The sequence below is a fragment of the Sturnira hondurensis genome, unplaced genomic scaffold, assembly GCF_014824575.4.
Source record: "Sturnira hondurensis isolate 20B ecotype Veracruz unplaced genomic scaffold, ASM1482457v3 Scaffold0019006, whole genome shotgun sequence".
NCBI classification, from domain to species: Eukaryota; Metazoa; Chordata; class Mammalia; order Chiroptera; family Phyllostomidae; genus Sturnira; species Sturnira hondurensis.
In genome coordinates, this window is record NW_028091637.1 from 7,979,876 (window position 1) to 8,004,631 (window position 24,756).

At 38.0% G+C, this 24,756-nt stretch overlaps 1 protein-coding gene across 6 annotated transcripts in view; it reads left to right on the forward strand.

Moving 5' to 3' along the window:
* The window catches only part of RBMS3 (RNA binding motif single stranded interacting protein 3), a 480,675-nt gene that overhangs the window by 345,413 nt on the left and 110,506 nt on the right, over positions 1–24,756 (forward strand). For all 6 annotated transcript variants that reach the window (XM_037070856.1, XM_037070857.1, XM_037070858.1 and 3 more), the window contains exons 6-7: positions 719–825; positions 22,685–22,731. In XM_037070856.1, the coding sequence (XP_036926751.1) occupies positions 719–825; positions 22,685–22,731 (154 nt within the window). The remainder of the gene's footprint in view (positions 1–718; positions 826–22,684; positions 22,732–24,756) is intronic.

A 24,756-nucleotide genomic window follows, 5' to 3' on the forward strand; every position in this document is an offset into this window, starting at 1 on the left:
GGAATTATGTCATTCTTGAGTTTGGGTCAGTTTTTCTGAGGAATTAAGTTTCCATAAGTCACTGAGGACCATGTATTCCCCCATCCATAATTCATTTGTTAGGGCCATATCCATTGGCTGTATTTTATTATGTGGGTTCACTTAATATTCAAATAATTAGTCTCCCTGGGATTCTGACTAGATTTACTGGGAAATTGGACTGAAAGAGGTTGGGTGAACAATCAATTTCTAGGCTTTATGAAGTAGTAGAGAATAATGAGAAAAAATAGCTAATTTGCTTGCAATTGCAAAATGGCTCCTGTAGTAGAAAGAAGCTATCTCTCTTCCAAGATAGAATTCGATGGTCTGTATAGTGAAAACGTAGTTGATTTGAAGAGGAAATGTTTATCCAAACCCAAAGGCTGGTCATGAATGCGTTTCTAATGTAACTGGAAGGGGTCCACACTTGCCTTTTCACTTCTAAGGCAAGTTCACATTTTGCTTCAGCTGATGATTTTTTCAACAGTATTTGTTATCTTCTTTTATGATCTGCCAGTAATTTTTTGAAGCCCAGTTAGAACAGAGGCCAACAGAGCGGAGACTAAAAAAGGGCCAAATATCTCTCCAGAAGCAAGGGTACTTCAAAAGCTATGCATTACAAAGCCCTACTGTGACTCAAATAATCACTTATTTTTTAAGGGGGATTTGCTAATAGAGGATTGGTTTCTTATCTCCCCAGCCCCTAGTGAGCCTTTACTGTGCAAATTCGCTGACGGAGGACAAAAGAAGAGACAGAATCAAAGCAAATACACCCAGAATGGAAGGCCGTGGCCCAGGGAAGGAGAGGTGAGTCCTGGCAGGCTGGTGCTCAGAAAGTGGGCAGCAGTCACCCCTTGGAAGAGCAGCAAGACCCACACGTGGGGCCCTGAGGAAATCGGGTCCCATGGAAAACCAAATGGCTTCACGGGGGCAAAGGAGCAGGACTGTGTTAGTGTACTCGGGATGAAAGGACTTGACAATGAGTATGGGACTTCAGAATTGACCTCCGTTCTGCACTACGCTAAGTCTTCTGTCATTAACCCAACTAGAACTTCACAGAAAGACTTATTTACAAAGAATTGATCTGTAATTGTATGGCATATAGTGATACATAATTGAGGGTATGATTACTTAAGAAAATATCCTCAGTGAAATCAACAGTAAGAGTTGAATGTTCGTGTTTTGAAAAAAGCAAACAAAAAATAAGGTTTATTTCATTCTACCATAGAGATGTTCTACCTACACAAGTATGTGTATTTATGTGTATGCCCATATGTTCATAAATGTGTTGTTATGTGTTATATATGTGTATATATCAATATAAAATATAATTTTATTTTGGCCAAGGAGAAAGAAAAGGTAATATGCACAAGGTTCTGTTTTTCACAACAAGGAGAAAAGCATGTAACTATTAATTTTCCATTTACCCTACTAACACCGAACAGTAGAAAAGCAAGCCTATGGATCCAATTGCACTTGGAATGATTTTTGGTTATTTTTTATTGTAAGAAGACAAAGAAAAGGTGTCTGGGCTTCTAAGAGGTCTTTTTATTCTTTGTGAAATGGAATGAAGTTGTTTGAATGACTTGAATAAATGCCATTTTGTACCAAGGCCATAATTTCAACAGAAGAGCTTTATTTAGCATTTCTATTCAAAGCACCCCGTTCATCCATTTATTATTTAAGAGGCATCCGATTTGATGTAGCATTTTACACTCAGCACAGAGAGGAGAGTTGTAAGGAACGAAAGGGAGCACAATTTTTCTGAGCAAAGCCTTTAGCCGTTTCTCAGTTTCTAAGACTGCCATCTGTTTTGAGTATTTTCCTGCAGGTCCAAAAACCCCTCTTAAAGAGTATAGTTATGTCTAAGTATTGTATAACCTATAACTCATTACTTTAACACATGAGAAAGAGAATCACCATGGAGTGCCTACAGCTAATTGTAAAAAGGCAAGAGTTTCAATATTCTCAGTTTTAGCAAGGCAGAATGACCCAGGTGTTTTTAGCATGCAGTGTGGTAGTCAGTGGGGTCGCTGATTTCTGTTAACACTCATTATCACGTGGGTCTCATACCAAATATTTCTCTCTGGAAAGTCTCATTCAATCTTTTAAAATTTGGTTGGGTCAAATGCCCACTGATTAGAAAGATTTTGGGGTTACAAACTGTAACCCAAAACCCTCAAGGCTGAATTAGGTAACTTAGCACTAATGACTGAAGGTTTAGTTCTTGTCTCCTCAAGAACTTACAATATTACATTGGCAGTGTAGTACTGCGATGCCAATTGCAGCAACGCAGCTCACCTGAGTCTACATTTCATAGAAAACAACCCAATAAACGTAAAAGAAATGCGGCAAAAGGGCTGCCACCTGGTTCTGTGCACAGAACGCTGGTTTGGACTATGATACGAAAGAGCACGTGTGGTGTTGGTCAGGAAACATCGTGGTGTCAAGTTTAGGACCCAGAGGACCTTAGCATTTAAACGCAGGTTGGGAAAGTATATTCTTAATCTTTGCTTTCAAAAGTTGTTCTTTAAGAGCTATAAATTTTTCTGTTAAACGATGAAAATCAATGGACCTTCATAAATTTATCTGTAACCAATACAAATACAGTCCAAATGTGTAGCCACATTCAGAGGCAAGAAATCAGGAAGATAAATGACATGCACTAAAGATATGCTTATCAGATATCTTGTTTTGGAGATGAGCATGTTAGTTTTTACAGTTTTATTGTGGTCTTAGAAATTGACACACCAAGAATTTTGGGTAACTTTCTGTGTCCATCATTATACGTTTTTTGTGTCTATTTCCCCATGGATTTGGCTGGCTAGAGTAAAATTAAAGTATATTAGCATGGCTGATAAAGTATGACAATATGCATCAGTCATATGTAAGCAATAGTTAATTCATCCTATATACAGTAAATTCTAATTACTGTTTTTCATTTTTTCTAAGATACACGTTTTTGTTACTGTTTTTCCACCTTTTAAAACTTTTGAAATGGGCTTTCCTCATATTGTCAATATCTTTACAAGATAATTTGTGTTTGCTCCTGTTTGTTACCTGGAGAAGTACCTACATTTTCTGCTTAAGGCCTATGACCACACTGATTGCATGAATCGAAATGTTAATCAAAGTAAGAATCGTGGGTCAGATCCTTAGGGGAAATGATTTTTGTTCCCTTCTTTCATTCAGTGTTAAGACTGAGACACACAACTTCCCTTGAAGTTTGTTTCTAATGGGTGGTATTGTTTTCCCATCATCTTATAGACCTTTGACATCCCCGCTTTATAAGGAGATCATTTTGAGTGTTGGTGTTTGCTTGTTTGCTTTGTTATACACTTGACCTTGAAAAACACAAGTTTGCGACTGCGCAAGCCCACTTATGTGTGCTTTTTCAATAAATGCACAGTTGGTTCTTTGTATCCACTGGTTTCCCATCCACAGTTTCAAACAACTTCAGATGGAAAGCAGTTTTTGTGATATGTAGTTGGGAATCTGCAGATGGTGAAGGCCAAGTCTATGCTATTTTATATCAGGGACTTGAGCATCTGTGCATTTTGTGGGTGTGTGTGGGCGTGAGGGGTAGGGCTTGGTCTTGGAACTAATCCCCCATAGATACTTGGTTAAGTGTCGGGAAGTCAATAGTTATATGTGAATGTTTTTAAAATATATGTTATTGATTATGCTATTACAGTTATCTCATTTTTTCCTCCTCTTTATTCCCTGCCACCCTGTACCCCCCTTCCCATATCATGATTCCCCCACTGCAGTTCATGTCCATAGGTCATACATGTAAGTTCTTTGGCTTCTCCATTCCCCATACTATTCTTAATCTCCCCCTGTCTATTTTTTACCTACTATTTATGTTCCTTATTCCCTGTACTTTTACCCCCCTTCTCCTCCCTCTCCCTCACAGCTGATAACCCTCCATATGATCTCAATTTCTTTGATTCTATTCCTGTTCTAGTTGTTTGCTTAGTTTGCTTTTGTTTTTGTTGGGTTTTTTTATGTTCATTTGTTGATAGTTGTGAGTTTGTTGTCATTTTACTGTACATAGTTTTGATCTTCTTTTTCTTAGACAAGTCCCTTTAACATTTAATATAATAAGGGCTTGGTGATGATGAACTCCTTTAATTTAACCTTATTTGGAAAGTACTTTATCTGCCCTTCCATTCTAAATAATAGAATATCATTTGCTGGATAGAGTAATATTAGGTGTAGTTCCTTGCCTGTCATGACTTTGATACTTCTTTTTAGTCCCTTGTTGCCTGCAGGGTTTCTTTTGAGAAATCAGCAGATGGTCTTATGGGAATTCCTTTGTAGGTAACTATCTCTTTTTCTCTTGCTGATTCTCTCCTTATCTTTAATCTTGGATAATGTAATTATGATGTGCCTTGGTGTGCGCTTCCTTGGGTCCAACTTGTTTAGGATGCTCTGAGCTTCCTGGGTTCCTGGAAGTCTATTTCCTTTGCCAGACTGGGGAAGTTCTCTTTCATTATGTTTTCAAATAAGTTTTCAATTTCTCACTCTTTCTTTTCTCCTTCTGGCACCCCATGATTTGGATGTTGGAATGTTTAAAGTTGTTCCAGAGGTTCCTAAGCCTCTCCTCATTTTTTTAATTTCTTGTTTCTTCATTCTTTTCTAGTTGAACGTTCATTTCTTCCTGTTGATCCAAATTGTCTATTTGAGTCTCAGTTTCCTTCCTTTCACTCTTGATTCCCTGTACATTTTTCTTTATCTCATTTTTCATAGCCTTTACTTTTTCCTCTATTTTGGTACCTTACTCAGCCATTTCTGTGAGCATACTGATTACCAGTATTTTGAACTGTGCATCTGATAAGTTGCCTATCTCTTCATCACTTAGTTGTACTTTTTCTGGAGCTTTGATCTGTACTTTCATTGGGGCGATATTTTTTTGTCTTGGCACTCCTGTTACATGGTAAGGGGCGAAGCCTTAGGTGTCTGCCAGGGCAGGGAAACCCACGTGGCTATGTTGTGGAGCTGTGTGTGGAGGAAGGACCACAGGGGGAACAGTGCAGCTTACTCAGCTCTCGGCCAGCTTTCAGTCATTTCCTCTGCTACCTACATGTGAATTGGGCCCTTCTAGTGCTGTTTCCAGGTGGGTGGGTTTGTGTACATTCTAGGAGCCTGCGGGTCTCTCTAACAAACTGTCCTGTAAGGCTGGGAGTTTCTCCCACTGCCTCAACCCCCACAGGTTTTTTCAGTTAGAGGTTTTTTTTGCTTTATTTCCTGGTGCTGGAACCCTGAGTTGGGCAGTCTGTTTTTTTCCCCAGTTGTTCCTCCCAGTTTATCACATGCAGATGTGAGCCCACCCCCTGTCTCCGCCAGCCGCAGCCTTATTCTAGTCCTCTCTACTTGTCCTCCTGGTCTGGATGATGTTTCTTCTTTAACTCCTTTGTTGTTGGACTTTTATACAGTTCAGTTTTCTGGCAGTTCTAATTGGTTTTTGTTTTTAAATTTGTTATTGTCCTTTGGTTGTGTGAGGAGGCCAAGTATATCTACCTATGCCTCCATTTTGGCCAGAAGTCTACGTGAATATTCAACTGCATGGGAGTTGGCATTCAATCACATTGTTGAAGGGTCAACTGTGTACAGTAATGTCAAACCCTTCAATCATCATTTCATTAAAGTGAAGGATAATTTAGGTTCTGCTGATTCAGAATTTGAGGTAATAGCACAAATTGAGGCTGCTCCTTTTCCTATTTTCGAAAATCAGGTAAAAGTGATAGCGTGAAAAGTATTTCTGATGAAATGCTTAAAATACAGAAGAACCAGTGGTTTGCAAGCACTTAGACATACCTTAAACATGACAGTTGATAGGCTAATTAAAATTTTAACTTATTATGTAAAGTTGTTTTCTTCTGGGTGGCATTTTGATAATAGTTTTTTTAACATGGTTTGGTGAAATGCATTTGTTTACAAATAAATCTAATACTAAAAACTTTATACACATAAATTAGCATAAATTAGTGAGGTTTTGAAATATGAATGTATGCTGCTACACACGTTTTTGCATAAGAGAAACACAAAGGGGTATTCTAAAGTTATTAACTAAGTTCTCAAATGACAACTCAAACTCTGAGCAGAATAATCAGATTTTGGGCCTGTTATGCCTTTTCTCCTCCCAGTTCTCTGTGGTCCTTATTGTTTTATTTCTTAATGCAGCAGTTCTCAAACTCTTTAGTCTCATTATCCCTGTATAGTCTTAAAATTATTATTTATTTCCTCATTAAAAAGAAATAATAAACCCATCACTTATCAACAATAGTGTTAAAAGTACTATATTTTTCAAAGCAAAGACAATTATTTTTTAGAAGAATGATTCGGTTTTACATTTCTTCAAATCATTTATTGTCTGGCTTAGGAAAAGATGACCAATTTTGCATATTTACTTCAATATTCCATCTCTTGTGATACACTGTTTAGTTTAAGCATATAAAGAAAGTCTAGCTTACCAGAGACATGCCACTGAAAAAGGCAGAAACTACAGATCTCCCAAAAGGATCTCAAGAATGCTTAGATGTCATTAGACCACATTTTGAGAACCACTGTCCTAGAGTAGCTTGAGCCAAGGGCAGGGCCAATATTCAACTTCCTATCCAGAAGAGCCATTAAGCCTGTAGAAATATTAAAATATATCTGTGGTATTGGTCCATCTGTTCAACCCCATGGACCCTTCCACTCTGGAGCCTCAAGACCTGTCATGATCCAACAAAAGTGGGGTGCTGGCTAGCACAGCAGGAGCTCCCCAGCATCGTACTTCAGCACTTAGATGCTGATTGGCCAGTGCTTATGCTGTATTAATAGTAAGATGTTTTAAGGTCAAGCCTAACTCACAAATGGTCTCACTTTATCATATCTATGACTTTTAAAATGTTACATTGGCAAGGTATTTGATTTCACCTAACACCATATTCCAGTTCTTACTTCAGGCAATATGTTACCCAAATTGATCTTGTTCATGTTCCATCAAATGACTGGTCTGGAATCAGGAACGCATAAAATTAGTTCAAAAATATACCAGAACATGAGGAACTCCTACTGCTTCTTTCTATATTTCTCAAGAATACAGTTTCAATGACTACCAAAAAGTTACCAAATATGTTTGGATTCTGACCCATGTAATAACAGCTGATCAAAAAACATTCAACTGTGATATAAAAATGATTGGATCAAATCAAAGGATGGATATATCTACTATAATCATGAAAGTCATTCAGATTTTGTAGTCATTTTATGTTGACTTTTGTTTTAAATAGTCTTTGGGTTTATTTTGGAATTCTGAAATAACAGTAAATGCTAAGTTTCAACTCACAGAAGATTGTGGTATTTCTCCAGATTTCCAGACTTGAATATTATCCATAAGTAGTGCAAATATTAAAAACAAAATTTTTTCACTGGCTTCAAAACTCTAATCTAAACTTTTATAAAGTTTCCCCAAGCCCTATACAAATTAAGTCATTAAATGTCATTGATGATTTCTTTGGGAATTATATTTCCAAGAAATAATGTTTTGGATAGAAACAAGAGATGTGACAATTGAACAATAAAAAACCTAACAAAGTACTCATATGTCTAGTAAAAAAAAAACACTAAACTTTTGTTATAAAAACTAAAATTAATAAAATGACATTTATTGCCCTTATCTTATTTATGATTCTCTGCTAGAGACAAATTAGAAGCAATGAATAATAAATATTTTATATTTGATGCTCTGAAGATATTTTTTTCTTACTATGGAAATATTTAACAAGAGTATCTTCATAATCTGTGGTCAATTAAACTAATAGAACTAATCATCAATACTCATGCTCCCCAAAATAGTTTTTATGTTATGTTGAAGAGAGAAACAAGTAAGTTTTCTATTTTTTGTTGTTGTTGTTTGTTTGTTTTGTTTTGTTTGATGCATTCTGGGAATACCGTGGTTTGGAATTTCTCACCTATTCCCAATTAAAGAGCAAGTTTTAGATGAGATATGATGATATATTATTTCTCGAAAACATTTTATTTAAGTGCTTTTGTACTTGCCCAAGAGAACAGTGTAGGCACTGCATAGTACCAGGTGGTGTGTTCACTAAACCAGAAATGACATCCCTCAGCACAGTGAGATGCTGTGGCTTTGCCTGGAGATGTTAGTTTAAAAACCTTTAAGGGATGGAATGAACCGTCATACTGTCCTTTGATTTGCTTAAATTAATACGTTCTGTTAGTGCATTCGCAAAATCCACTCTTAATGAGCTGAAAGCTAAGGTGATCATTTTTATCACAGCCAACCTAAGCTAAGTGATCTGTTATAACCTAGATAATAGTTACCTATTGTCAGACCTGAAATTAACCATTTTCAGTGACGGAGGATACCTTCCCCCTGTGCTGTACAACTTTATAACCTTTGTTCATTTAGAAGAACTATGAATAAAAAGTCTCTTCAGTACCAGCAAGTGAATGAAGACCTGCAAAATTCATATGAAAAAATGAGATTTCTCATACTATTATGATGTCTGTAGCCAAGTGCAGGCAAAATTGATAAACCTGGTTTCAAACACCCACCTCTCTCCCTGTTGTACCTCAAAGCATTAGGAATAATTATTCATTCTGACTACATCCACTCAGGATTAAGACAAAGATGTCTTTTCACATTTCTGAGTTGACACATAGTCATACTCAACACAGTAGTTACATGTTATGTTTCAATTCTAAATAAGTGAACATTTTCTTTGAGGAATACGTTCTATTTTTTGTGTGTTTGGTATTTTATTTTTTTAACAAGGTGGATTCACACAAATTTGACATCATAATTTTAAGTTTTAACTGTGTCTTCATCACCATCATCATTGGTGCCCTTGTGAATCATAAATCCTTTGCTCCTTCCATGACTAACACTTTATGCTGTGTCCTAAAGACAGTGAGGCATAAGATATGATTCCTGCCCTGAATGCCACTCACCTCCCCATGTTTCCCATCTGCTTTCTTACTTTTTACAGAAGTGTTCTTTTTGAGACCACAGTTGTGTTTGGAAGAGATTTTTTAACAGGCAGTATTGAAGAAGGAGCTGCTTGAGCAAGAAACTTTCAGTTGGTCAGTAAGCACCTGCTGTGTCCAGTGCGTGGGAGGCATGAGATCACATGCTGTGGACACGGTGTCAACATAGACAGAGCCCACACATCCTTACAGCCTAAAATGGCAAAAATCCTCTCTGTCTGTAAAGTGGGAGACTGAAAGTGGAATAGAATAATATTCGATGTTGCAGACATAAGACCAATGACTGTAACTGGCTTCACGCCTGTGTAAGAGTGAGAGAAAACCAAGCAAAATAATAATAAAAATAACAAAAACAAACAAAAAAAGCAGCAGCTGCAAAAACATCGGTTCACATTAGTCTTGTTGATGAGCATTGATTGGTCATTTGCATGTTTGTTTTTCAGGGTAAGTAACTGGGAAATTGATTTATATGTATTTACAAGCCAGAAATTCTCCCCAGAATTGGAAAGCTTCCCCTTGTCCCTGGCTGATAGAGGCGTGTGAGTCCTGGGGTACTGGCTGAGTGGCAGACAGAATAATGTTGACAGAAGCAACTTGAGCTTTGGGGTATTATTTAATAAATCTTGAGTCCTTCCTTAATACACCCATTGAGAATAATAATTCTTTCTGAATTTTAAGGAATTGTGTATGTCAATATTTATTTGCTTTTCCCCATAATTTACAAGGCACTTCAGTGGTTAAGGGGGGAAACTCTGTAATTTAAATTACAAATCAACAGCTTCTGTGCTGAGCGACAACACTGGCAAATTTTTCAGTTTTGAAGTTTCCTTTGCCTCATCAGCAGAATGAGAATGGTCAAAAGCATATATTTTATAACTGGAGGGATTATAGGAGATGAAGGTAAAGCACTGAGCACAGTGCCTGGCAAACTATAATTGCTCACATATCAGCCATTATTATAACTGTCACAATATCATCAACACAGCTCAGGGCTTTTTAATCTGAAAACCAACTTTGCTATGTGTTCCTTACGACTTAAATGTTTAATATCTTCTTTTCCAATATTATGCCATGTCTATTTATTTTTCAACCAGGAATTATTTTTAATGATTTATTCAAAAGAACATTTGCTGTCCCTATATTTTCCAGCTGAATTTTTACTTATTTTTGTAAAGCATCACACAAAACAAGTAGATATGATTAACATTGACACACATTTCATTAATCTTTTTTATAAGATCATATTCCAAATCATAAAGCATTGTTTAGCACTGAAACATTAGGTGTTTTTCAAATTTCTAGCCAATTTTCTCTTGAAGGTCACATAATCATAAAAACCAAGGGCTGGCAAGAATAAGGGGACTTGGATAGAGAAGATGAAGGGAAAAAAAAAAAGACAAGTAAAGAAAACATGAACTCTTGCTAGGTATGATGGAAAACGTTGAATTCAGCCAATACTGAGAATTGATTAATTACATGGTTGGTGTTTTTAAAGGGAAAGAAGATGTATTATTAATCTACCCATTCTGGCACATAATATAAACTAATTTTGGATACCAAAGGTTCTTATGCAACCTTGTGGCTATGAAAAGGACTCCCCATGCTCGAGTACTTTCCAGCATCCTTTAAAGCAAATGCCTTTGATAAAAGAACCATCCCAATGCTACAATGATGTCTTACTAGATGTAACAAAAGGTTTGGGGAACAGGACTCTCCTTCCATGTACTAACACTCCATAGTGCTGAATGTAAATAATTTTCAAGGTTCCACATTCTAATCTATTTCAAGGATCAGGTTACCGAATAATGTGTAAGGAAATTTTAGAGTCCTTATAAAAACTGGCATTAATGCTATTTATAAAATTTGTTTGTGGAAAGGCTCAGGCTCACAAAATGATCATTTTGGGAAAAGACACAGTTGATCCTCACTATGTGTTGGCTCCATATTTGAAAACATCCCTGACAGCTAAAATTTATTTGTAACCCCAGAACCAATATCCATAGTGCCTTCCCAGTCACTCACAGATGTGCAGAGCAGTGAGAAATCTGAACCATCCAATGCACACATTTCCAGCTAAGCTTAGGATATATGATGCTCTCTCCACCTTCTGTTTCAGCTCTCCTATGTGAACAGTGTCCTGTACAAGGGCCACATTTTTCACATTTTTATATCTTATAAAAATGTGAATTCACAATTTAAAATGGCCCCCAAGTGTATTGTTGAAGTAGTGTTTGAGGTTTCTAAGTGCAAGAAATCTATGGTGTGCCTTTCTCCGATATGAAGAAAATGTCGGGGGAATGTGAAGATAAGTTTTGTTGAGGCATGACTTGTAATGTCGTTGGCTGTGAGTTCAATGTTAATGAATCGGTATTACGGTCATCTTTTTTATCCAAAGAAGATTGATTCTAGAAACCCCTGCAGGTACCAGGTACACATAGATGCTCAAGTCCCTTATATAAAAGTGTCATATTTGCATATAAACTACACTTGCATATTGGCTACAGTAGGGGAAGCTTACATATAACTTCATTTGAATGAATTCAGCTTAGTGCTTAGAGCAGGGCAAATTCAAATTTTGCTTTTTGAAAACTTGTGGGATTTTTTGGATCATAATTTTCATGCATGGTTTGTTGAATCTGTGGATGCAAAACCCACAGCTACAAAGGGTTGACATTAGATTAAAAAGGTGTCTTTAGACAGAAACATACTAAAACAAGGTTACGTTTTGATGAGGTGGTCCAAGAGTGACAGCAACGAGTCAGTGTTCACTAATTCGGCTTTTGTGGTGACTTTACAGAATATAATTACTGCGAATAACAAGAATCAACTGTTTCTTGTTATATGATTATTGTTATCAAATGTGATCCACTCTATTGGTTAAGTTTATGCCCCTCCCCTTGATGTAAAAAAGCAATTTGCATGGGTATCTAAAGGAACTTTGCCAAGCATGAGCCAATCGCCCTTTGTGGGAGTTGTGTCAGAGCCAATTATTACTTGCAGTGGATTTACAGACTGCAATAGTTCTTAATCTACTCAACAAACAAGTATACAACTGTCTAAGGAATTTGGGGAAAGCCCTGATCCCATTTTTATTAATTTAATGTACCTATGAGTGACCAGCTGGCTTGTAGTCATTTCATAAAGACCATGAAACCTTTGACCCAAAGTAAAGATTCACACACTTCCTTAACAAGAAAAAGTTCTTCATCGAACACAATCAATTATTTCTACCGACACTGATAGCATTTTTATTTACATACCTATCTACATGAAAGAAGAAGGCTCTTGGCCCTGTATTAACCAAAATTGGTCACATAGACATGGAAACTATCACTGTTAAAGGACACACAGTTGGCTATGAAAACAACGGCAAACGTGCTACATAAAATCTGGAGAGAAAGAGTCTCTCTATCCATATGGTCACCATTTATAAGAAAGCCCCTCGGCAGAAAAGTTTATATTTCTTGCAAGCACTTAGCTATCACTAACTGTGGCAAGTGATACTGTAAATAAAGCACGTTCTCTGAGACATTCTTAGCAGTGAGGGGGACTAGTTGCATTTCAACCAAACGGTGCCCTTCCCTCCAGTTGGGTCTCCTCTGAAAAATAGTATCTCTTTCATATGAGCAGTCACCAGCCAACATCCTTCTTATTAAGTATTAAGTATTAGGAACAACCTGACAATAAGGCCCAGAAATACATCATTTCTATTAACCTTGAAGCCATTCTAGCTGCAATTTAATTTTATAATACGGAACATTAAAAATTTTATGTCTCTTAGATATGGAATTTAAATACTGCCCCAGTGAGCCACTAGAAATAAAAGTAGTTTGAGGAGAAACTACTATATCTAAAGAATCAGTATGTCTAAAGAATGATTGTAAAAACTTAGTAATAATGTATAAGTTCAGGATATGATTTTGTATTGACTTTATTGGGGTGACATTGGTCGATATGACCGTACAAGTTTCAAGTGTACAATTCGATAAAACATTATGTGTGTACTGCATTGTGTGCCTGCCCAAAGTCAAGTCACTTCATTTGCCTTTCATGTATATTTCATCTTCATTTACCCCCCCCTTTCCCTCTGGCTATTGCCATACTGTTGTCTGTGTCTCTGTGTCATGTATGTGACACATATATATTTGCTTAATCCTTTCACCATTTTTCACCCAGCCCCCCAACCCTCTTCCCCTCTGACAGCTGTCAGTCTCTTCTATGTATCCATGCTTGTGTTTCTATTTTCTTTATTAATTTTTTTGTTGTTGATTAGATTCCACATGCGTGTGAGATCATATGGTATTTGTCTTTCTCTGACTGGCTTATTTTACTTAGCCTAGTAGTAACATGTAGATTTAGGATATCTTTGACCATATTGCAGGAAGGCAGAAACATCATCTATATAGTACACACTATTTTCATTATGAATATCACAGTGATTGATATATTAGTTGTCCAAAGCTTTTCCTTAATAAGACCTTAGGGAAAAAAATAAGATTTGTCTATTAACACTGCCAAGTTTTGCAAATAGTCCTTTCAACCTTAGCCTGAAAAACAGTTTTTATATATGTGATCTTAAAATAGGACAGTTGATTGTCATGGTGAATGCAAGCACTTGCAAGTTGGGTTTGTAAGCCAGCCCACCAGATGTATTTTTTATTTATTTCAGGCTGATTTTATTTATTTCAGGCTGTCATTTAAAGAGCAGGCTCAAAGTGAATGAGCCTTTTGATCTGAAAAGAAATTTTCCCACTGGCACAAGAGCTTGAATTCCCAGTAGTTCAGCATGAACACTTTCTAACTCAGTTAAGTGTTCTCTTTTTAAAGCTACTGGGCCCAATATTTATTAACTGATGATCACTAAAGATAAAAAATAAATCTTATACATTTCTATAGTAGTATAACTTTGCATATAAAGTGATTAATGGTGAGCTCCAGTCCCCTGCCTAGTCTCCATTCTCAAGGAAGAGGAAAAGGTAATGTACCTATGTTCTTGGAGCAGAGGTGGGAATGGGGGCTTTAGGAGGGGCATAACTCTGGGAAGATGATAGCAAACAGTTACAAGAAGAAGAGCTGTTGATGGATCCCCATGTTCCCTGTATTCCCTAGACCCTGTCTCCAAGGACCAAGACAACTAAATGGGGCATCAACCAACTGGGAGATTTCTGTTATTGGCATTGCCTGGCAGTCTCTGCCTTCCACAAGACTCAGAATTGACCCCTTCAATATTTAAGCCATAGCTTACAACCTCCAAGTGACATCAAACTGCAGCTTGGACCAGGACAACTAGGGATCAATTACCCAGATACCTGGGTCTTTCATCTATCCAGGTGCACAGGCTTGCCCTGGTAGAAATGTCAGCATTTTTATATATTTTTAGCCCATCATTGGTTCTAAGATGCCATAAATTAAAGATGAAATATTATTTTAAATATCACTAAAAAAGGAGGAAACACTTGCCAAAGTATCAAATTCCATCAGTTATGTGAGTCCTGATTTTACAGACATTAAAATGTGAACAAAACCTGTCTTGGAATCTATGAGTTTCAGTCATTTGGATTGAGATAAAAACAGAAGTACATACATCAAATGCAGTAATGTTCTCTTTTTTATGGTTATCAGTCAAGGCTTAATTTAACTTCAGTTTTAATGCAAACTAGAACTTTTTTCCCCTGAAGACTTTGAAAACCTTAGCCAGTTACATCATACCATGCTGTTACAGTTTTTCTTCTGCTTCCCTTTTACTGTTGCTTTTTCTAGCCATAAGCTTGCTCAGTTTTCCAGTCTTCATTCTGTCTGCATTTTTCTGTCTTGTTCTTGTCTGTTGCTATGTACAAGAGAAATTCTCTGTCTGGCAAGAATGCTTTAGTAAAAGCCAAAAAGGAGAAATACCACAATGACACAGCATATAAACAACAGCATGGCTCCTATTGATGTTCTTTTCCCAAATGTAAAGAGGTGAAATTTTCTGCTTACTGTCTATTTTTTTCTATTTTTTAATTGATAAGTCCCTTTCATCTCACTTGCTTGACATACTTCTGAAGATGCCACGATGACTTATAATGAACGATTGTCTTCTCACCACTCTGGTCAGTAACTTGGAGAAGAGGGGTCTCCACATTTCTCAGCTGCATTTAATTCTTCCTGGGTTCTTGCTCATGATTTGTCTCAGGTACACTGGCTTTCTGGCTGCACAGAAAAGCTCTCTGAGCAACGCCAATAATGATCTTGCTTCCTTCTCTCTCTACTGACCAATCCAGCCCTGAAACATTTTGTCTTTAGAAGTTCAATTGAGTTCAGTGGAAGTTTTTAAGAGACAATTCTACTAATAAGTAAACACTAATAATTTGTGTAAACACACATTAAAAACACTAAAATTCCATGTTCAAATACAAATTTAACTCAAGTCCAAATTCAAAACTGTCTCTAAGTCAATTATTTGCTTACTAACTCATTTAACAAACATGCACTCTGTCCCTGTTATGTTCCAAACACTGGGCTAGGCACAGGAGATGACAAGACAGACATAGCCAAGAATCTAGTTGAGAGAAGCACGTGTCAAAATGTGGTCATCGTAGTTTCCATCCTGTGTCACGAGGACAGAACAAAGGCAGCAGTTAATGCTACAAGGAGAGAGAGATGGCTTTAAGAGGCTGTGATGTCTAGTTTGAGTCTGGAGGAAAAGAATTTTCAATTTTCTCACACAGTGACACATGGTTTCTAGCCAAAAACTATAGCAGCAAAGGCCCAGAGACCCAGGGCAGGGTGAGTGTATGTCTGAGTTTGTTGATGGACAGAGTTCAAAATTGCACAGGAAGATTGTGGATGTCAGTAAATGCATAAGGACTGGATCACGAAAGGGCTATGTGAGCTGTGTTTTATTTCAAAGGTAACAGGTTGTCACTTAAAAGAAAGGATCTTGAGGTGGTCAGATTTGCCTATTGCACTGTGAGGACCGTTCACAGTGCAATGGTGTGGCTGATGGATGAGAAAAATATTTCAGCAAAGATAGAAGATATTATAACCAAAGGATATTTAGTAAATATCCAAACAAGAAATAGTAACTTCAAAAGAGATACTGACTATACACTGAACTTACTAATCTAACTTGGCAATGAATGTCTGGCATTCAGGATAGATACCTGAGTTTAAGAGCAAGATTAGAGAATCGTCAAGACATAAATAACCGCTGGGACCGGCAAGTGAGTGGCATCACTGTACAGACGGAGAGAAGGGGAAATCCTGGCCCTGGGTGCCGGCTCCCCCAAGGCAGATGGAACCCGTAACACCGACGCAGAAATTATTCTCTGAATGGTCAGAAGAAAACTGGAGGGGAGGCTCACACAGGCAAAGAAAGGAGTTTTGAGAGAAGAAGACCATCACTGGTTAAAGGATGCCAATTAAACAGGGATAGTTTGGAATAAAAGTATTCTTTGGATTCAGAAATTATGAAAATTCGGGAGAGTAGTGCAAGCCGTTTCACAGGCTGGCGGCACCTTTTATAGGACAATTAGCTAGGATGTTTCTGTCTTATCTCAGGACCACGCAGTGTAGCATTTCTTTTGTGGACTTTGGTGATTTCTCTGTCTACTGTCTCATTTGTCCCTCATCTTGTCTTCAGAGAGGGACTATGCGTAGCCCAGGGATCGCTCCTTCAGCAGGTGGAAGGAGACACCTGCCTTGCACAGTTGGCTGCCTCTGCCTGGAGAAACCAAGCATTCAATAGTCACGTGACCATATCCGAGCCATTCCTGGGTAAAAAAAACTACCATTTGCCTTTTATGAAGGCCAGGAATTCATTCTCTCACACCTCCTCTCAGGAAGTGCTCCAATAGCCTGTCCTCACTTGTGCCCTGAGAGTATATTGTTTCCTAGAATTAGTTCCCTTAACAGGAACTGGGTTCAAAGTCCTTTTTCTCTGGCCGAAAGGTTTACTTGGTATCAATCACCTTTCTGGTGATTTTTAGTTCGTTTGACTATCTTGGACATCTACACTTCTGGACCCACAATTTCTCAGTCAGTATGGCTATTTGGATTTATGAGTTCTTCTTAGCTTCCACAACTAGGAACGCTACACCACGAACCCTGCAGTTTCCATCTTTATTTTTGACCTGCCTATTCCTCCCTTGATCTTTCCAGATGCAGCGATCTACGCCCCGCCCCCCGATTTCACCCTAGCTCTTCTGTATTTCATTGGCCCAGCAAAGCTAAATGTCTACTGACATTTCCAAGCACATTTCCAAATCAGGCCTCTGGGAAATACTGCTTTTACAAATTGCATGACTTCTTTTCCCTTTCTGGAACTTAAAAAAAATAAGTCATAAAAGTATGTAATGTGCTTCAACTTAAAGAAAAGGGGTTTTCCCCATTATAAAAGTAATTCTCATTATGGACAACTTAAATGAGGCAAAATATGTATTAAAGGAAAAACTGCCATTTATCATTATATGCCCCAACATTTTGACATTTAACACTGCTGAAATTAATTTTTTGTTTTATTTCATGGCAGAGAATAAAATTTTTTAAAACTTTACTTGTTGACCCAGCTGTACACATAATATTGTATCATAATTTCTTTGCTAAAGGACATGTTTTCTGAAAAGAAATATCGGTAAATAAATGTAAACAAAGTTAAGTGAGGTTTGGCTTCAATAGCAGCCCCTAAAAACATTTAACACGTGTCCAAGACACTTTCACACACATCAACTGTTAAGTCATTTTATTTACTGACTTAACCATCACCAACTAACAGTTGTAAATATTGTTAAGTTGGCTAAATGAAATAAACTCCTTAAAGATGACATCAAGAACACTGTATTATCCTTTGCTTCTTTGCCTTCCTGAACTGATCTTGTGCCAATTCAGTACACAGTATTTACTAAAATATACAATATTTATGACATATTTACTAAAGTGTTGCTTTAAAGCTGATCACAGAAGATTGGAAATCCTTGTGATTACTCATTTGTAACTCATCCAATCACGATGACTCATGTCAGGGAGAATTTAGAAAAATGGAGAAATGCTAGCTTGAAACATTCATATCTCTGTTTTCCAGGAATCTCAGTGCATATTTATCTGTATGAAGTTTACTGCCTTCAATTTTTTTATCTCCATTCACATTACAGAGTAAAGATAGTTTGAAAGTGATCAAAGATGCTCTATCAGTCTACCTTTCCACCGTTTTTGTTTTTTTATAGCCAACAATCCTCTGCTCCTCAGATAAGGCCAAGCCTGACAGTCCAGAGAACTTTCTGAAGTGATAATGCCTACTCCCTACTAGGTACATGTAAGCAGTATTTACATACTTAGTACCTCTTTGAGTAACCTGCTAATCATCTAAAGTGGTGAATAGCAAATATTTAGTTCCAAAGTGATGCTGATGTGTCTCAGTGGATCCTCTATAATACTGAAAATGTTTATGATATCCTAATCACCCCAATAAACCATATTTTAAAATTTATCCTAAAATACTTATCTCTTGTAGTTTAGACACTGTCTGGAAAGACTAGGCATATTCTGTTATGGCTGAAAGAATAAACCAAAAATTCAGCTGCTTCTGGAAAGTGACAAAAGGTTCCTTTTGTTTTAAATAAATTATAATTGCATCCAGCACACAAATAATGTGTACTCAAGAAATGGAAAATACTTGGGAATCTAAAAGCCCTTTTTGAAAGAGTGACAGGATTAAACATCACTTTTCTGCATAGGAGGTGTGATATTTTCACTTTGTTCCAAGTTATTTTACTTTTTGTGTGACTCTGGAGTTTATAAACATGCCATAAAATTTGGCAATTACATGATGATGATTTCATGGTTCTGTCTTCGAATAAAGGTAGCTAGACACAGCCGCACAATTGATTTCCTTTTTTACCTTCATGGGAGGAAACAAAAGGAAATTGAATGCAAAATCTGCATTAAGCCCATACTAGAATTATAACTCAGCGATCTGTTACACATGAAATGAAGACCAGGTGCAGCCAAGTGCTTCTGATTATGTTAAGATATTCAGCTAACAGGTGAAGTTCACACAACCTTCTGTTGAACCGTGCCTTGTTTTGTACCCACAAGGTTCCAAGTGCAGATGACTTGACACTGTCTCCTGTTGTCTCCTCTTGCCAAAGGTACTGCTCGGAGGCATGACTGTCCCTAGACAAAGTCATGAAGTGGGTGAAACTTGTGTTCATTCTCTATTCCTTCACAATGACAGTCTCGTCTTAGATCCTTTCTACCTCCCTGTCCCCCAGCACCGAAGTGGCTCATTGCTCTGGATTTACACTCTGTTTTCCAGGAAGCTCATAATGTTTCTTATTGTCCAATCCCTCTTTAAGCTACAGTTTTCTTGTTCGAAAGATGTTCAGTGGCTTCACAAAAGAAGCCAGATAATCAGGATCCTCCCTCCTTTCCTTCAGACCCCTACTGCCCATCGCTCCCCTCCAATGTTCTGGTGCAGGTGGCTTACCACCTTGTCCTTTTCATTTACACACTTTTCCCACCATGCTATTCCTTCTGCCTGAGCAGGCCACCATCACTCATCTCCATCCATAAAAATCCTAATCATCTTTTGAGGCTTCATTCAGCTCTAACTCATTCAAATACCTTCCCTAACCACCGCCAGACTCTTTCCTCCACACCTCATCCGTACCACTCAATGGGCCTTAACACATACACTGCTTTGTATCATAATATTTATGTAGGGGTTGTCTCCAGGCACTGTGCTGGAAATTTTACAAATATAATCTCATTTAAATTCCACAACAATCTGTTTAGGTAGGGATTACTCTACCATTTAATAGTTAAGGAAACTGAGGCTCAAATAGGTTGAATAATTTGCCCGAAGTTACACTGCTAAAAAGTCACAGGGCTAAGACCTAAACCCAGGTCCAAAACATAGTTTTTCCACTAAACCATGGTGCCCTTTTTCAGTTCTTTTCTATCTTCTGAAAGATGGATGGAGCTTTAAGGTGGAAAAAAGAGGCTAACTTAGCCTTTCTGATGATCAAATATGTATTCAACAAGTGGAGACAGCTTATTGGTAACTACTGTATTCCCAGACAGAGCTGACTGACTGGTTAACTATAATCCATGAGGAATTCAAGTAAAGTATGAGAGAAAAATATTCTTTACCTAATGTTGCCAGAATAAGCACAGCATAGGAAGAGAATGTTCAAGAAAACCTGTAATTCAAGAAAGACTAGATAGCACTGGATTTGAGCACAAATGGAAAAGAAGTGTAGGGTTGAGTAGGAAATTCTTCCTACAAATTCCCCATGGTTTTAACAATTTGGGGTGGTTGAGAGACTGAAGATATGATTATCACCCTAGATCTCATATAATCCAAGAGTGTATCTATCAGGCATAAAGCCCATGTTGCCATTTTCCCCAGTGTGACACCTTGGATAAGTTAGGGGAAAGAAACTTAGTGTTTTTAAGAGGGAGGTCTCATCCCAAATGGGCTGCCTTTACGACTGTCCTCAGTACCACCCAGGACCATGGAGTTGGAGCTCACCTTGGACGTCTCCGTTCTGGGAGATCTTCAGCCCAGGGCCTGCTTCCTGCCAGTCACATGACAGAGGCTCCATCCCTGGAAAATATTCAGACTTTGGATCTTTATGTGCGTTGCACCATAGGCAAAAATAAAAAATCTGCCTTCATTGCTGCTCTTTCTGACCTCACTTGCCATTCCCTCAGCTTGTCATATTATCCATTGCATATGCCTTCAACCTGAGGAAGGTGCAGTTATCAGTAAGTGTGTGGTCTCAGGGCACCTCTGTTAACTTCTGACGGTTGCTCAGCTTTGTCTGCTTCTCTGCCCCAACTTGTGTGTGCTCTCTGTATGCCAGTCCCACTTGTATTTGGCTGTATCTTTTGTTCCTCACACCAATCTTAATAATAACTTAAAAATGATCACTTAGGGAAAATAAGGCATATAATCTAAACTTGAATAGAGCAGGCCATATTGGACTTCAGGCCCTATGCTAGGAAGTCTGAAGATTTTTGTTTCAGTTTACATGCTAAATCTGAGGAATTCAACAATCCTAATAAGAAAACTACCTTCAACCGCACTGGGGGAAATGCAAACACAAAAGCTCTATATTTTCTTTTCTTTAAAGTTTTACTGATTTTTCTTATTCTCCACAAAAGTCTTCAAAGCTAATGTACTATTCTGTCTTACTTTTAATTTTGAAATAGATATAGATTCACAGAGATTATGAAAGGAATGAAAAGGGAGCTCTTGTATACATCTCAGTGCATTTCGCCCCGGGGTCACATCTTATGTAATCATAGGGCACTAGCTAAGCCAGAAAATTGACATCAGTCAAATTCACTTTTAAATTTCAAAGAAGAAAAAAGTAAATCCACCCTAAACAACCTAATCAGCTTTAAGTTCCATTCTACATTCTCCTTCTACTCACAAGTGGTAAGCAGGTTGACAATTCTGGAGGGCAGAGGGAAAGTGGTCTGTCCATTGGACCACAGAGAAAATTCCAGCACATTATTAGTGATGATCCCCAGATAAATGTCTAGGTCAAGGTTACAACAGAGCTGTGCAAAGGAGCCCACATCTGAAGACTCAGATTGGGGTCAGGTTCTGCCTCCAAACATGTGACCTTGAGCAAACCACTTGACCTCTCCAAGCTTCAGTGTCTTCATCTATGAAATGGGGAAACTCTCTCACCTGCCTACTTTCTAGGGCTGTCGTGGGGATCCAGCGCGATGATGCGTGTGAAGGGATGCGCTAGCCTGTGAATCAGCAATCATGAAAGCGTGTATTCTTTTCTCAAACTACTGCCAGTTACAGAAGTGTAGCTTTTCAGAGGTAGTTTTCTTCTTAGAATAAATCCACCTCCTTCATAACAACAAGGCCTAAAATTTCCATCATATGTAAATGACCTCCGCTCTCTACCACTCTTAGGACAGATACCAGCAATCCATTGGATGAGCACTCTGAGACTCATTACCTACATACCCCTAAGGCATAGGTTCTATTTTAAAATAAATATTTCTTCACATTTGCTTCTAAAAGGTCGACTGCATTTTAAGTAGCTTTTATTTTTATCCTGTCTGCTGGGTTCAGTCTTACTTTTTTAATGCCACGAGATGTACAATAGGTAGTCTTGACAATAGGGGGGCAGAATAAGAACACCACATTAACCTGCTGATGGTTTATGAAGTGCAAACAGAAACCCTCCGTGCTACATTGCTGCTTGATTTGTCTGGTATGTACCGTATTTTTTTTGGACTATAAGATGCACTCCCCCCCTTTCTTCCCTGCCCCCCTCCAGCAAATTTGGGAGGAATAATGGTCATTAATACTGCTGTTGAGTTCTGTTTACATTCACATTGGTGAAATATTATGTTATTTGTCATTAAATATTTTACCACATTTTCGCTTCAAAATTGTTATCCTATTTTCCTCTAAAACCTAGGTGCATCTTATGGTCTGAAAAATACGGGTAATATAAACTCTCTGACTCACCGGTGGACCCTGGTGTATAGGGAGTAAAATTGCTTGTCTTGGCAGTAATGGTGGAGAAATAACATAGGCGAAAATAAACTTCAATCACCAAAAGTGAAGACAAACGTCTTTGTGTATAGTGAACGTCTGGGGCAACACAATAAAAACGTTAAGATCTGTTTTCTCCCCTCTTCTTCTTATAAACAGGCTGGCATGGCTCTGACCTATGACCCCACAGCTGCCATACAGAATGGGTAAGTAGCCCACGTTTTCTCTAATTTAATTGCTAAGATGTCTTTGAACTCCAAAGTCAGTACTGAAGAAAAATGTTCAAACCTGTTTGGTGGGAAATCTGTGAACAAACCCTGTAAGCCAAACATTGCCCACCATTGTACTTCTCTGTCTTTCCGTGCGGGACTCAGACTTCAGGGCCACTCCTACCTGGCCCATTCTCACGTCTCTGCCCATATTAAACTCTGCATGGTCTCTCTCTGGAAATACCCTTATTTATTAAAAACCTAATGGGGAAAAAGTAAAGTTTCAGTTCCCAATATGAGCAGCCACAGGTGGACTTTGGGCAGTGCCATGTCTGAGGCAGGGAGGACCACCAGGCACACGGTGGGCATCTCTCCCTTCCCCTGCCGGTCACCAGGGCTGCACCAATTGACACTGACTGGCTTGTATCCCTTCACCTTAAATCGCCTGCTTTGTGATGCATCTTCATCTGTGTCTTCTAGTAACCGTATAGCGTTGTATTCTATTCTTTGAACTATTTTAACAGTTATAAAAAAGGTTCACTCTCTTCTTCTCTTTATTATATTTATAACAATGAATATATTCCTCATGAAATAAATTGTATTGAAGATGCTGGGAGTACCTATTGATTTTATCTCCTATCTTCTGCTATAGAACTTTGTTCCATCACTAATCATCCCCCTCTTCAATACCTTCCTGTGCACTGAGTATCCCTTTAGCCTGTAGAATACACAAGTGTCTCCCTTCTTTTTCACAGGTAAACACCTTCAGTCTTTTTTGGGGGGAATTATTTATTTTTATTTAATTCTTGTTCAAGTACAGTTTTCTGTCTTATATTCCCAGCCCTGCCCCCCCCCCAGTGCTCCCTACCTCCCTCCCATTTCCACCCCCACCTTAGTTATTGTCTATGTGTCCTTTATACTTGTTCATGTGAGTCCTTCCCCTTTTCCCCTGTGATTCTCTCCACTCTCCCCTTTGGTCACTGTCAGCCTGTTCCGTATTTCAGTGTCTTTGGTCATATTTTGCTTGCTTGTTTGTTTTGTTGTTTAGATTCCTGTTAATGGTGATATCATATGGTATTTGTTTTTCACTGCCTGGCTTATTTCACTCAGCATAATGCTTTCCAGGTCCATCCACGATGTTGCAAAGGGTAGGAGCTTCTTCCTTTCTGCAGCATAGAATTCCATTGTGTAAATGTACCATAGTTTTTTGATCCAGTCATTGACCAATGGGCATCTAGGTTGCTTCCAACTCTTGGCTATCGTGAATTGTGCTGCTATGAACATCGGGGTGCATAGGTTTTCATCCCAGGGATGCAAGGATGGTTCAATATACCTTCAGTCTTTATAGATGCTGTCTTCCTGTATTCTCCTCTCATTAATCCTATTAAGTCATCAATTCTGGTTTCAAACTTTACTGAATTTCTCTTGCTGATGCCCCCAATAATCTCCAAATTTGGCCATTTATAACTGTAACATTTTTATTCTTCCAGTGTGAAATCCTACCTCTTTTGACATTTTTAACCATTTATACCTCCTTGCAAATGTCTTATTATTTGGGTCCCACAGGTTCATTCTTTGCTGATTTCCCTTGCTCCCTTTTCTTGCAGCTCATTCGATATCTTCTTATTCTACCTCTTCTGCCCCCTTTTGATCCTCTTTCTCAGGGTTTAGTCTTTTTCACTCTTTTTTTTCTGGTTAATCTTATCCATCCCCTTGCTTTTAGGGCCTGAAGAATCCCAAGTCTGTTCTTCAAGCTTATAACCTGATACAGAGCACTATAGCTTGTGTTTCTAATGGCTTATTAGATATTGCTGTCAGGTATTTTTATATGTCCCCAATAGGTCATTTACCCTCCTCAACTCTTCCTAATATAAAACAAACTAATGCAAATGGAAAGTGAATATCAAATTATTGGTCCCCTTTTACAAAAATTTACACTAAAACCATTTAAAATGAAAACTCCAGTTCTCTGGATTTCTGCTTCTGCAACACTTTTTATGATCAAATCAATCATTAAGATGT